We start from the raw sequence: 15,671 nt of genomic DNA on the forward strand, positions 1-15,671 counted from the left end.
TACAGGTGTGCCAGCTGCCGTCAGTGTAGAAGGTGAAGTCTACTCCTTCCAGTGGGTTGCCACTGATGTCAGGTCTCGCTGTGAAAGTCTGATTCAGGTATTCCATACAATCATGCGTATCAGTATCTGCACTAAATCCTCCTTCACCATTATTCTCATCCTCCACCCTTTGTGCCTGTCCAGGCACACTTGGCAAGTAAGTTGCAGGATTTAGTGAGCTGCATCTCTTAATGATGATGTTTACCGGGGCCATCAGTGATAATTCCCACTTTGTAAACCGAGCAGATGAGACATGTCTGGTTTGGGCTGAGTTCAGTAAGGCTGATACTGCATGAGGTGTATGAATGGTCAGGTCATGTCCTAACACTACGTCCTCGCTTTTACTTACCAGCAAAGCTATCGCTGCAACACTTCGCAAGCAAGTAGGGAGAGACCGCGCTACAGTGTCCATCTGTGCACTATAGTATGCTACCGGTCTGCTGGCATTACCATGTCTCTGAGTTAAAACGCCTGCCGCGCACCCTGCACTTTCTGTACCGTACAATTCAAAGGGCTTCTCATAATCTGGCATACCTAATGCAGGTGCCTGTGATAGGCACTGTTTGAGTCTCTCAAATGCCAGTTCGGACTCATCTGTTTGCGAGACCCATTCTGGTTTGTTTGAAGAGACCATTCATTGCAAAGGTAAAGCCAGTATAGAAAACCCTGGGATCCAGTTTCGGCAGTACCCACACATTCCAAGGAAAGTGCGGATCTGTTGCTGAGTTTGTGGCAGAGTCATGTCGCGAATCGCCTGTATTCTATCAGCGGTGAGGTGTCTTAAGTCCTTGAGTCAAGCAATGTCTCAAATATTTTACCCTGCTCTGGCACAACTGCAACTTATCCTTTGAAACCTTGTGTCCCGTTTGGGAAAGATGAAACAAGCTGTTTTGTGTCTTTCATAGACGATTCGAGTGAGTCAGAACGCAAAAATAAGTCATCGACATACTGTATTAGCACCGATCCACTCTCAGGTTGAAAGAATTGTAAACAGTCATGCAAGGCCTGGGAGAAAATACTCGGGCTGTCAATGAAACCTTGGGGGAGACGAGTCCAGGTGTACTGTACTCCCCTGTATGTAAAAGCGAAGAGGTATTGGCTGTCAGGGTGCAGAGGGACAGAAAAGAAGGCAGAACAGAGGTCAATGACAGTGAAGAATTTTGCAGTAGAGGGAATTTGCATGAGGATGACAGCTGGATTGGGCACTATGGGGAATTGGCTCTCAACCATCTTGTTTATCCCCCTTAGATCCTGCACTAGCCTGTAACCCCTCCCCCCACTCTTTTTCACAGGGAAGATGGGACTATTGGCGGTGCTGGACGTCCTGACTAGGATGCCCTGGTGTAGCAGCCGCTCTATGACGGGGTACACTCCTAATTCTACCTCTGGCTTCAGAGGATACTGAGGGATTTTTAGAGCTATCCTACCATCTTTTACTTGTACTACTACTGGAGCTACATTCGCCATCAATCCAGTGTCTTGTCCATCTTTGGTCCAAAGGGAACCCGGTATTTGTGAGATCATTTCCTCTACCTTTGATGGACACTTGTCTATAACAGTAGAATGCGACATTAGCCTTTGAGGGGTGTCTAATATATCTTGTACTTCTTGAGCGTGGTTCCCAGGTATATCCAAGAAGAATCCCTCAGGAGTACAGTATATGACACACCGCATTTTACACAATAAATCTCTGCCGAGTAGATTAGTCGGAGCCGATGCAGCCAGCAGAAAAGAATGTTTGGTTTGCAAAGGCCCTATCGTAATCTCTGCCGGTCTACTCAAAGGGTATTGTTGCACAGTTCCTGTTACCCCCATTGCCGAAATTGTTTTACCCGTGGTTTTTATACCTATCGTTGAATTTAACACTGACCTGGCCGCCCCTGTATCTACGAGAAAAGGTAATGGTACACCAGCTACATCAACCGTTACCTCAGGTTCACTACCAAAGCTAGCAATCAACTTCACTGGCTGCAGACTACAGGTGTGGGCCAACCCCTATTGTGTGTTGAGACCCTCCCGCAGCGCATTGGCAGCTACAATATGTGAGGGGGGGTAGCTGAGAATTTTCGGAGGCCTGCCAGTCTCTCCTTGGTGGGTACCTCCTTGTTTCCCCTGCATGTGGCTCGTAATTTCTCCTAAGTGGTCCCTGATCCCAATTATGTGCATTGTAGTGTGGTTCATATCCTGGTCTAGCGGGTCGGTATACATTATGTGTACCTTTATTCTTACATTCCCTCGAGTAATGTCCTACCTGGTGACAAGCATAGCATGTTACTATACGTGACTTACTATCAGGGTTCTGGGGTTTCGGCTGATATGGCTTTTTGGTAAGTGCGTCTATACTCACTGTCATCAGCTTTTCTCCCTGAGACTCCCTGTGCTTACTGATGTTCCTGTCGTGCTCGATAGCGGACTCTCTCAATGCAGCCACCGAGATACCTCTCCAGTTTGGTTGAGAGGTCTGTACCCTTGCTCTTAATGCCTCTTTTAACCAGTCCATTAATAAAGTAACAGCTACCTCCCTGTGATGCGCATTATCTTTTTTGTCCTCTATCCCAGTGTATCTAGACATTTCCTGCAGTGCTCGATGGAAATATTCGGATGCCATTTCACCTTCCTTTTGTCATATGGAAAAGATTTTATTCCATTTGACAACAGTAGGGAAATATACTCCTAATTGCAGATTGATTTGCCGTACATTCTCCTGATTGTATTCATCAGTGAGAGGTACTTCTGCGTCTAACTTACAATCAGTTATGAATTTTGCGGGGTCAATATTTGAGGGTAAACATACCCGTAGCACTGTTCGCCAATCTTTATTCGTGGGTTCGTTGGCGTTACCTAACTCTTTAATGAACCTCTGGCATGCGACTAGATCTTTTCTGGGATCGGGAACTTCTGACAATTGACCTTAACTCTGCTCGGGACCAGGGACAGTGCATGGCAATGTTCCTGATGGGAGTGACTCCCTGAGCGTCAGTCTTCCCATTGGGGACTGCAATCACCCTGACAGGATTTAATTCAATTACATCATTCTGGTTTGATTTTACAATGTGGGGAGCTATTGTCTCTGCATAATGTATGGTACCGTACTTACCTGTGGACACAACCTCACTTATCCCTCCGCTAGGGGGCCTGACTACTGCTCTTGTTGGTTGGGCCGTGCCCACCTGAATGTCCTGTATGGTGGCTGCTAGAGAGAGTGCCGATATCGTGCTGGGCTCATCTTCCTGCTCGCAGTCCTGGGGAAAATTTAAAATGGGATACAACTGGCAAGGGTTAGCGTTAGTACATTTATCAATTACTCTCCTATCCTGTACCAATGTACCATTGTCTGTAGCCACTTTCTCCCCCACAATATATGGTGGTGGTGCGGTCGCCATTGTTTTCCCGCTGGGTTTGGAACCTGCTGCGCGAGCTAATTCCCTTTGCACATCCCCCTCCTGTTGCCATAAATTTAAACAATCTGTATGTCTAATCCTTTGTTTCTTGGATTTTATCATACATATCCTTATCCTTAAGTTCTGTAATACCTCTGGTTCAAAGCTGCCCACCCTAGGGAATGGTACCCTATCTTTGTCAGTCATACGTACCCATTCAGACAAAAAGTCTTCCGTGTGTGATCCATATTTACCACACATAACAAACCTCGCTGACCCCTTGGGCCGCAGCTCTTCAACCTGAACCCTGGCTACAAAACGTCCACCGCTTGTGCAATTGGATCCCATCGCAGACTTTTTCTTTTTTACGCAATCCCCAATGCACAATACGAATAGACGGTGAAAGTTCTTAGAGCGCTTTCACCCACTCCTCCGCTGAGTACCACGACTCACTCCAATAGTGACCACCGCGAACCCAGTGAGGCCCCTATCTGGTTTCTATTCACTGGTAGTGTTTAGGGGTGACTTACCTATTCCAGTGAATATACACCGCTGGAGATTTTCCTGAGAGAGACCAGCGAAAAACTCCCTATACACTTATACACAAATCACGCTTGCGTATGCTCTACACCGCACTACTGATACCGCGGTTCTACGCAAAAGCTCGTAAAAGGGGTATCAAGTTGCGCTGTATATATTGCACCCACAAACGCGCAGTCCAATCGCACAGCGTATAGGTACTTGTTACCTATCTGCCGTACGACCACGGGTCAATGTACAAACTGTGACACCAATAGACCGATGGTCAAAATCCCGACAAGGTCAAAATCCTGACATGGACAAAATAGACATTTAAAATACAGACAAGGTCAAAATACCGACATGTAAAATGCCGACAGGTCAAAATACCGACATTAGTTTTTCATGATTTTTTTAATTGAAACTGACTTGTTCATACTTTACCATCCCAGTGGACCTGGAGGGGGAATATAATAGTGTGCCGAGCGCATCGAGGCACCGTGCCCGAAGCATGGCGAGCGCAGCGGTACACTTTATATGGTGACCATGTTGACTTATGTCGACATACACACACAAAAACAACAAAAACCGCATGTCGGTATTTTGACCTGTCGGCATTTTACATGTCGGTATTTTGACCTTGTCGGTATTTTAAATGTCGGTATTTTGTCCATGTCGGGATTTTGACCTTGTCGGGATTTTGACCATCGGTCAATTGGTGTCGGGATTTTGATTGGAGGTATTTCATACCGATCCCGTCCTAGAGAGAGCAGAACTTTACAATGATGATTTCACTCCTTCCACTATTCACTTTGCCATCTAGACAAACAGTCTATGAAAGCAAATAGCAGTTATACAATCTTGTATGTGTTTGTTTTGCATGTTAGTGATGGAGTTACTGTATTTTTTTCTTACTGGTTTATGGACTTGAATGCGTGTCTTACACTAAACCAAGCATTGCTACAGTAGTTGCTGATTTGTTTCAGTGGGTTACGTGTACCATGCCCCCGTATTTGTATGTTTTGCAAATCTACAGTAGCCCTGAAAAACCAGGCAGCAAAGGGATATTGACATTTATTATGACTCGTTGTTATAGATATTTATATATATACATTATATTGCATAGTACGTTATTGTAGATGAGGCATTGGTCTGGTCTTCACTGTTCCATTTGTCCATTCAGAAATCGCAAGAAAGGGTTCCTCTTATTTACATCCTAATTAGAAAGCATCTAAAATCATGACTATAATAGCTGCTCTTCCGATCATCAGCCTCTGGTTGCTAGCACCTAAAATATAAATTTTCTGACTTATCGTTTATGTGGCATCGCAAGAGGACCGCAACGCCTTGAAAAGTATATAAACTGATACTGTGCAAGCATAAGAAAAAGTGTAAAAGACTTACTATACAAAACATGGGATGCAGGATATATAACCATTGCTGCACATGCAGTCATTATACCCAGTAAAGCAATGGCGGCTCAAACCAACGGTTTGTTGCCGATGTTGCCATTGAGGAGGAGCTGATGGGACATGCGAGGGAAAGAACAGCACATGACGGGAGAGGGCCCTGCGTTATGGCGCTTACAATTTGTTAACATAGTATTCACATTTGTTTGTGCACTGATGATGAACCTTAGTACAGGTTATTTTCTAAGTGTACATTTCTATTTCACTATACCATGGCAACCGTATTGTTAGCTGAACCAATATTTAACCAGGAAATAGTGTTATTTCTGAGACATAAGGACTTGCATACCTCATACCTCAGTGATGTCACATGTTCCTAGTGATTGAATATACTCACTGGTTTCAGCCCACAAAATAGCTGCCTCCACTGTGTAGCATACGGTCATTTGATTAATCTAATCTGAATATGTCTGGTTATTATTATCTTGTCACACTGGTGTAGATGGAATGATTGAGGCCCACGTGCATCTGCCACTTGCTGTGCATGTGCAAGGTAAAAAACAAAACTGCCTAGATTAATAATTGAATCACCCTCTTGCAGATGCTGGGATGATTGACAGAGAGGAGATCCTGCAGTCTCAGAAGCAGCACGTAGGGCAAGACACTCTGGTAAGGAAGAGACATTACCATTCAGCTCTCTGCTTTTCAACCACCGTAATTGTGCACTGATAACGCCAAGCTCATTGAGATGCAGCAGATATGTGATTTGTAGCAGGCTGCAGGGCGCTTTAATCCCTATAGATCACTATCTTGGACTGTCAGGGATACATTTACTTATTCTCTCACGTCCTCCTTTTCTTTGTGTTATGCAGAAACATGGCTCTTAATATGTGCAAGCAGCCTTCTGCTAATATTTGTGCTTACATATATGCAGACGCGTAACTAGGGTAGGGTGAGTGGGGCACGTGCCTTGGGCGCCTTAGCAGGCCCAGGAGAGGGGGGCGCCGCCGCCGGCCAGGGCATCATGCCCCACTCGCCCCCGTCACGACGAAATGTGAGAGGAGGAGAGCGCAGCGTCTCTCCCTCCCCTCACCATCGCTGCCAGCAGCGCTGCGTGTGTCCGGTCTCCGGCGGCGTTAGCCAATCAGAGCTTGCGGACCGGCTCCTGATTGGAGACCTGGAGCGGTGAGGGGAAGGAGAGGTGCTGCGCTCTCCTCCCCTCACATATCAACACAAGCGGCGAGTGACCGGGGGGGGGTGGCACTGAGTGGGGCATGTAACTGGCACTGAGTGGGGCATGTAACTGGCACTGAGTGGGGCATGTATCTGGCACTGAGTGGGGCATGTATCTGGCACTGAGTGGGGCATGTATCTGGCACTGAGTGGGGCATGTATCTGGCACTGAGTGGGGCATGTATCTGGCACTGAGTGGGGCATGTATCTGGCACTGAGTGGGGCATGTATCTGGCACTGAGTGGGGCATGTATCTGGCACTGTGTGGCAATGTATCTGGCACTGTGGGGCATGTATCTGGCACTGTGGGGCATGTAACTGGCACTGTGGGGCATGTAACTGGCACTGTGGGGCAATGTATCTGGCACTGTGGGGCATGTAACTGGCACTGTGGGGCAATGTATCTGGCACTGTGGGGCAATGTATCTGGCACTGTGGGGCAATGTATCTGGCACTGTGGGGCAATGAAACTGGCACTGTGGGGCAATGAAACTGGCACTGTGGGGCAATGTATCTGGCACTATGGGGCAATGTATCTGGCACTGTGGGGCAATGTATCTGGCGTGCGCACATGCTTTTTTTTTGGGGGGGGGTGGCGCCATTTTCCATCTTGCCCTGGGCTCCGAAAACCCTAGCTACGCCTCTGCATATATGTAGTAACACATATATGACTGGCACAGGTGATGGCACCAACTTGTACCGGGAACACTGACCGAGTTGGCCCAGCAAAGCCCTCAACCCGGTTAGGACAGCAGCCACAGCACTGTGCTGCTGCTCTGTCTGTTGTTGCCTGGAGCTGGTGGGCACTGTGGCCACAGCACTGCTTTACTGGACCATGCAACAGCCCAAAGGGCTTCAGATGACCACTGTATCGCCAACACTTAGGTGCACAAGCACCCCACCCTGTAGTGGCATTCTATAACAGGCACACTGTAATTCCTAGCGAATCACTGCAATACCTCTGCAGGTGTAACCTACCAATTTGTTAACCCCTACATTGCCGGGGGTGTTCCTGCATTAACCCTAACTGCTCTAAATGAATAAATAACATAATTAAACTTAAAAATGAAATTGAGGGTGGGAAAGATACACCCCATGGGTGGGTAAGACCTGCCTCCTCTAGCTGATATGCCTCTGGGTGGCAAAGACACACCTACTCTGGTGGTCCAAGTGTACCTTTTTTGGCAGTGAAATATTGGAGGGTATGTGAAAATAAGATTTTAAACCTACCGGTAAATCTTTTTCTCGTAGTCCGTAGAGGATGCTGGGGACTCCGTAAGGACCATGGGGATAGACGGGCTCCGCAGGATACATGGGCACTTTGAGAAAGACTTTAGGAATGGGTGTGCACTGGGTCTTCCCTCTATGCCCCTCCTCCAGACCTCAGTTAGAGAAACTGTGCCCAGAGGAGACGGACAGTACGAGGAAATGATTTTTGTTAATCCAAGGGCAAGATTCATACCAGCCACACCAATCACACCGTATAACTTGAGATTTACTAACCAGTTAACAGTATGAAACCAACATAGCATCAGTCCAAGACCGATGAAAACTATAACATAACCCTTATGTAAGCAAAACTATATACAAGTCTTGCAGAAGTAGTCCGCACTTGGGACGGGCGCCCAGCATCCTCTACGGACTACGAGAAAAAGATTTACCGGTAGGTTTAAAATCTTATTTTCTCTGACGTCCTAGTGGATGCTGGGGACTCCGTAAGGACCATGGGGAATAGCGGCTCCGCAGGAGACTGGGCACAAAAGTAAAGCTTTAGAACTACCTGGTGTGCACTGGCTCCTCCCCTATGACCCTCCTCCAAGCCTCAGTTAGATTTTTGTGCCCGAACGAGAAGGGTGCACACTAGGTGGCTCTCCTGAGCTGCTTAGTGAAAAGTTTAGTTTTAGGTTTTTTATGTTCAGTGAGACCTGCTGGCAACAGGCTCACTGCATCGAGGGACTAAGGGGAGAAGAAGCGAACTCACCTGCGTGCAGAGTGGATTGGGCTTCTTAGGCTACTGGACATTAGCTCCAGAGGGACCGATCACAGGCCCAGCCATGGATAGGTCCCAGAGCCGCGCCGCCGGCCCCCTTACAGAGCCAGAAGACAGAAGAGGTCCGGAAAATCGGCGGCAGAAGACGTCCTGTCTTCAACAAGGTAGCGCACAGCACTGCAGCTGTGCGCCATTGCTCTCAGCACACTTCACACTCCGGTCACTGAGGGTGCAGGGCGCTGGGGGGGGGTGCCCTGAGACGCAATAAAAACACCTTGGATGGCAAAAAAATGCATCACATATAGCTCCTGGGCTATATGGATGAATTTAACCCCTGCCAGAATACACAGAAAAATGGGAGATAAGGCCGCCTAGAAGGGGGCGGAGCCTATCTCCTCAGCACACTGGCGCCATTTTCCCTCACAGCTCCGTTGGAGGGAAGCTCCCTGGCTCTCCCCTGCAGTCACTACACTACAGAAAGGGTTAAAAAAGAGAGGGGGGCACTAATTACGCGCAGTATTAAAAATACAGCAGCTATAAGGGGAAAAACACTTATATAAGGTTATCCCTGTATATATATATAGCGCTCTGGTGTGTGCTGGCAAACTCTCCCTCTGTCTCCCCAAAGGGCTAGTGGGGTCCTGTCCTCTATCAGAGCATTCCCTGTGTGTGTGCTGTGTGTCGGTACGTTTGTGTCGACATGTATGAGGAGAAAAATGATGTGGAGACGGAGCAGATTGCCTGTAATAGTGATGTCACCCCCTAGGGGGTCGACACCTGAGTGGATGAACTGTTGGAAGGAATTACGTGACAGTGTCAGCTCTGTATAAAAGACAGTGGTTGACATGAGACAGCCGGCTACTCAGCTTGTGCCTGTCCAGACGTCTCATAGGCCGTCAGGGGCTCTAAAGCGCCCGTTACCTCAGATGGCAGATATAGACGCCGACACGGATACTGACTCCAGTGTCGACGGTGAAGAGACAAATGTGACTTCCAGTAGGGCCACACGTTACATGATTGAGGCAATGAAAAATGTTTTACACATTTCTGATAATACGAGTACCACCAAAAAGGGGTATTATGTTCGGTGAGGAAAAACTACCTGTAGTTTTCCTGAATCTGAGAAATTAAATGAGGTGTGTGATGATGCGTGGGTTTCCCCCGATAACAACTGATAATTTCTAAAATGTTATTGGCATTATATCCTTTCCCGCCAGAGGTTAGGGTGCGTTGGGAAACACCCCCTAGGGTGGATAAAGCGCTCACACGCTTGTAAGAACAAGGGCTCTACCCTCTCCTGAGATGGCCGCCCTTAAGGATCCTGCTGATAGAAAGCAGGAGGGTATCCTAAAATGTATTTACACACATACTGGTGTTATACTGCGACCAGCAATCGCCTCAGCCTGGATGTGCAGTGCTGGGTTGGCGTGGTCGGATTCCCTGACTGAAAATATTGATACCCTAGATAGGGACAGTATATTATTGCCTATAGAGCATTTAAAAGATGCATTTCTATATATGCGTGATGCACAGCGGAATATTTGCCGACTGGCATCAAGTCTAAGTGCGTTGTCCATTTCTGCCAGTAGAGGGTTATGGACACGACAGTTGTCAGGTGATGCGGATTCCAAACGGCATTTGGAAGTATTGCCTTATTAAGGGGAGGAGTTATTTGGGGTCGGTCTTTCAGACCTGGTGGCCACGGCAACAGCTGGGAAATCCACGTTTGTACCCCAGGTCGCCTCTCAACATAAGAAGACGCCGTATTATCAGGCGCAGTCTTTTCGTGGGCAAGCGGGCAAAAGGTTCCTCATTTCTGCCCCGTGACAGAGGGAGAGGAAAAAGGCTGCAGAAATCAGCCAGTTCCCAGGAACAGAAGCCCTCTCCCGCCTCTGCCAAGCCCTCAGTATGACGCTGGGGCTTTACAAGCAGAATCAGGCACGGTGGGGGCCCGTCTCAATGATTTTCAGCGCGCAGTGGGCTCACTCGCAAGTAGACCCCTGGATCCTTCAGGTGATATCTCAGGGGTACAAATTGGAATTCGAGACGTCTCCCCCTCGCCGTTTCCTAAAGTCGGCTTTACCGATGTCTCCTTCTGACAGGGAGGCAGTTTTGGAAGCCATTCACAAGCTGTATTCCCAGCAGGTGATAATCAAGGTACCCCTCCTGCAACAGGGAACGGGGTATTATTCCACACTGTTGTGGTACCGAAGCCGGACGGCTCGGTGAGACCAATTCTAAATCTAAAATCTTGAACACTTACATACGGAGGTTCAAATTCAAGATTGAGTCACTCAGAGCAGTGATTGCGAACCTGGTAGAAGGGGACTACATGATGTCTCGGGACATCAAGGATGCTTACCTTCATGTCCCAATTTACCCTTCTCACCAAGGGTACCTCAGGTTTATGGTACAGAACTGTCACTATCAGTTTCAGACGCTGCCGTATGGATGGTCCACGGCACCCCGGGTCTTTACCAAGGTAATGGCCGAAATGATGATACTCCTTCGAAGGAAGGGAATTTTAGTTATCCCTTACTTGGACGATTCCCTGATAAGGGTAAGATCCAGGGAACAGTTGGAGGTCGGTGTAGCACTATCTCAGGTAGTGTCGCGGCAGCACGATTGGATTCTCAATATTCCAAAATCGCAGCTGATTCCGACGACTCGTCTTCTGTTCCTAGGGATGATCCTGGACACAGTCCAGAAAAAGGTGTTTCTCCCGGAGGAGAAAGTCAGGGAGTTATCCGAGCTAGTCGGGAACCTCCTATAACCGAGCCAAGTCTCAGTACATCAATGAAATGGTTCTGGGAAAAATGGTGGCTTCCTACGAAGCAATCCCATTCGGCAGATTCCACGCAAGAACTTTCCAGTGGGACCTGCTGGACAAATGGTCCAGGTCACATCTTCAGATGCATCCGCGGATATCCCTGTCACCAAGCACAAGGGTGTCTCTCCTGTGGTGGTTGCAGAGTGCTCATCTTCTAGAGGGCCGCACATTCAGGACTGGGTCCTGGTGACCACGGATGCCAGCCTGCGAGGCTGGGGAGCAGTCACACAGGGAAGGAAATTCCAGAGCTTATGGTCAAGCCTGGAGACATCACTTCACATAAATATCCTGAAGCTAAGGGCCATTTACAATGCTCTAAGCTTAGCAAGACCTCTGCTTCAAGGTCACCCGGAGTTGATCCATTCGGACAACATCACGGCAGTCACCCACGTAAACAGACAGGGTGACACAAGAAGCAGGAGGGCAATGGCAGAAGCTGCAAGGATTCTTCGCTGGGCGGAAAATCATGTGATAGCACTGTCAGCAGTATTCATTCCGGGAGTGGACAACTGGGAAGCAGACTTCCTCAGCAGACACGACCTCCACCCGGGAGAGTGGGGACTTCACCCAGAAGTCTTCCACATGTTTATCAAACTCGACAAGTATTGCGCCAGGTCAAGGGACCCTCAGGCAATAGCTGTAGACGCTCTGGTAACACAGTGGGTGTACCAGTCAGTGTATGTGTTCCTTCCTCTGCCTCTCATACCCAAGGTACTGAGAATTATAAGATGGAGAGGAGTAAGCACTATATTCGTGGCTCCGGATTGGCCAAGAAGGACTTGGTAACCGGAACTTCAAGAGATGCTCACGGAGGATCCGTGGCCTCTACCTCTAAGAAGGGACCTGCTCCAGCAAGGACCCTGTCTGTTCCAAGACTTACCGCGGCTGCGTTTGACGGCATGGCGGTTGAACGCCGGATCCTGAAGGAGAAAGGCATTCCGGATGAAGTCATTCCTATCCTGATCAAAGCTAGGAAAGATATAACCGCAAAACATTATCACCGCATTTGGCGAAAATATGTTGCGTGGTGCGAGGCCAGTAAGGCCCCGACGGAGGAATTTTCAACTAGGTAGATTCCTACATTTCCTGCAACAGGAGTGTCTATGGGCCTGAAATGGGGGTCCATTAAGGTTCAAATTTCGGCCCTGTCAATTTTCTTCCAAAAAGAACTAGCTTCAGTCCCTGAAGTTCAGACGTTTGTGAAAGGGGTACTGTATATACAGCCTCCTTTTGTGCCTCCAGTGGCACCTTGGGATCTAAATGTAGTTTTTGGGTTCCAAAAGTCACATTGGTTTGAACCACTTAAATCTGTGGAGTTAAAATATCTCACATGGAAAGTGGTCATGCTGTTGGCCCTGGCCTGGGCCAGGTGCGTGTCAGAATTGGCGGCTTTATCCTGTAAAAGCCCTCATCTGATTTTCCATTCGGACAGGGCGGAATTGAGGACTTGTCCTCAGTTTCTCCCTAAGGTGGTTTTCAGCGTTTCACCTGAATCAACCTATTGTGGTGCCTGCGGCTACTAGGGACTTGGAGGACTCCAAGTTGCTAGACGTTGTCAGAGCCCTGGAAATATAGGTTTCCAGGACGGCTGGAGTCAGAAAATCTGACTCGTTGTTTATTCTGTATGCACCCAACAAGCTGGGTGCTCCTGCTTCTAAGCAGACTATTGCTCGTTGGATTTGTAGTACAATTCAGCTTGCACATTCTGTGGCAGGCCTGCCACAGCCAAAATCTGTAAAAGCCCATTCCACAAGGAAGGTGGGCTCATCTTGGGCGGCTGCCCGAGGGGTCTCGGCTTTACAACTTTGCCGAGCAGCTACTTGGTCAGGAGCAAATACGTTTGTAAAATTCTACAAATTTGATACCCTGGCTGAGGAGGACCTGGAGTTCTCTCATTTGGTGCTGCAGAGTCATCCGCACTCTCCCGCCCGTTTGGGAGCTTTGGTATGATCCCCATAGTCCTTACGGAGTCCCCAGCATCCACTAGGACGTCAGAGAAAATAAGAATTTACTTACCGATAATTCTATTTCTCGTAGTCCGTAGTGGATGCTGGGCGCCCATCCCAAGTGCGGATTGTCTGCAATACTGGTACATAGTTATTGTTACCAAAAAATCGGGTTATTGCTGTAGTGAGCCATCTTTTCTAGAGGCTCCTCTGTTATCATGCTGTTAACTGGGTTTAGAGCACAAGTTATATGGTGTGATTGGTGTGGCTGGTATGAGTCTTACCCGGGATTCAAAATCCTTCCTTATTGTGTACGCTCGTCCGGGCACAGTATCCTAACTGAGGCTTGGAGGAGGGTCATAGGGGGAGGAGCCAGTGCACACCAGGTAGTTCTAAAGCTTTACTTTTGTGCCCAGTCTCCTGCGGAGCCGCTATTCCCCATGGTCCTTACGGAGTCCCCAGCATCCACTACGGACTACGAGAAATAGAATTATCGGTAAGTAAATTCTTATTTTCTCTTACGTCCTAGAGGATGCTGGGGACTCCGTAAGGACCATGGGGATTATACCAAAGCTCCCAAACGGGCGGGAGAGTGCGGATGACTCTGCAGCACCGATTGAGCAAACAGGAGGTCCTCCTCAGCCAGGGTATCAAACGTATAGAATTTTGCAAAAGTGTTTGAACCCGACCAAGTAGCAGCTCGGCAGCTGAGACCCCCCGGGTAGCCGCCCAAGAAGAGCCCACCTTCCTAGTGGAATGGGCCTTAACCGATTTTGGTAACTGCAATCCAGCCGTAGAATGAGCCTGCTGAATCGTGTTACAGATCCAGCGAGCAATAGTCTGCTTTGAAGCAGGGGCGCCAACCTTGTTGGCCGCATATAGGACAAACAATGCTTCTGTTTTTCTGACTCTAGCCGTTCTGGCCACGTAAATTTTCAAAGCCCTGACTACATCAAGGGACTCTGAATCCTCCAATTCGCGCGTAGCCACAGGCACCACAATAGGTTGGTTCATATGAAAAGATGACACCACCTTAGGCAAGAATTGACGGCGGGTCTGCAATTCCACTCTATCCATATGGAAAACTAGATAGGGGCTTTTATGAGACAAAGCCGCCAATTCCGACACTCGCCTAGCCGAAGCCAAGGCTAACATGACCACTTTCCAAGTGAGATATTTCAACTCCACCGTTTGAAGTGGTTCAAACCAGTGCGACTTAAGGAAACTCAACACCACGTTAAGGTCCCAAGGCGCCACCGGAGGTACAAAAGGAGGCTGAATATGCAGCACTCCCTTTACAAAAGTCTGTACTTCTGGGAGAGAAGCCAATTCTTTTTGAAAGAAAATTTATAAGACCGAAATCTGAACCTTAATGGAGCCTAATTTTAGGCCCAAATTCACTCCAGTTTGTAGGAAGTGAAGGAAACGGCCCAGATGGAATTCTTCCGGAGGAGCATTCCTGGCCTCACACCAAGCAACATATTTTCGCCATATACGGTGATAATGTTTAGCTGTCACGTCCTTCCTAGCCTTTATCAGAGTAGGAATGACCTCATCCGGAATGCCCTTTTCCGCTAGGATCCGGCGTTCAACCGCCATGCCGTCAAACGCAGCCGTGGTAAGTCTTTGAACAGACGGGGCCCCTGTTGCAACAGGTCCTGTCGTAGAGGAAGAGGCCACGGATCTTCTGTGAGCATTTCCAGTAGATCCGGATACCAGGTCCTTCGTGGCCAATCTGGAACAATGAGAATTGTCTGTACTCCTCTTTTCCCGTATTATTCTCAACACCTTTGGGATGAGAGGAAGAGGAGGAAACACAGACCGACTGGAACACCCACGGTGTCACTAGGGCGTCTACAGCTACCGCCTGCGGGTCTTTTGATCTGGCGCAATACCTCTGCAGCTTTTTGTGGAGGCGGAATGTCATCATGTCTATCTGGGGCAGTCCCCACTGACTTGCAATCTGTGCGAAGACTTCCTGATGAAGTCCCCACTCTCCTGGATGCAGGTCGTGTCTGCTGAGAGAGTCTGCTTCACAATTGTCCACTCCCGGAATGAACACTGCTGATAGTGCGCTTACATGATTTTCCGCTCAGCAAAGAATCCTGGTGGCTTCCGCCATTGCCTCTCTGCTCCTTGTGCCGCCTTGGCGGTTTACATGAGCCACTGCGGTGATGTTGTCTGACTGGATCAGAACTGGTCGGTTGCGCAGTAAGGTCTCCGCTTGACGTAGGGCGTTGTATATGGCCCTCAGTTCCAGGATGTTGATGTGAAGACAAGTCTCCTGACTTGACCAAAGACCTTGGAAGTTTATTCCCTGTGTGA

At 48.3% G+C, this 15,671-nt stretch overlaps 1 protein-coding gene across 4 annotated transcripts in view; it reads left to right on the plus strand.

Annotated features, from left to right (window-relative positions):
* Positions 1-15,671, plus strand: part of LOC134966338 (Golgi integral membrane protein 4-like) — a 504,615-nt gene that overhangs the window by 400,431 nt on the left and 88,513 nt on the right. For all 4 annotated transcript variants that reach the window (XM_063943009.1, XM_063943008.1, XM_063943006.1 and 1 more), the window contains exon 11: positions 5,949-6,016. In XM_063943009.1, coding sequence (XP_063799079.1) covers positions 5,949-6,016 — 68 coding nt within the window. The remainder of the gene's footprint in view (positions 1-5,948; positions 6,017-15,671) is intronic.

This window comes from Pseudophryne corroboree, chromosome 10, assembly GCF_028390025.1.
Source record: "Pseudophryne corroboree isolate aPseCor3 chromosome 10, aPseCor3.hap2, whole genome shotgun sequence".
Classification (NCBI taxonomy): Eukaryota; Metazoa; Chordata; class Amphibia; order Anura; family Myobatrachidae; genus Pseudophryne; species Pseudophryne corroboree.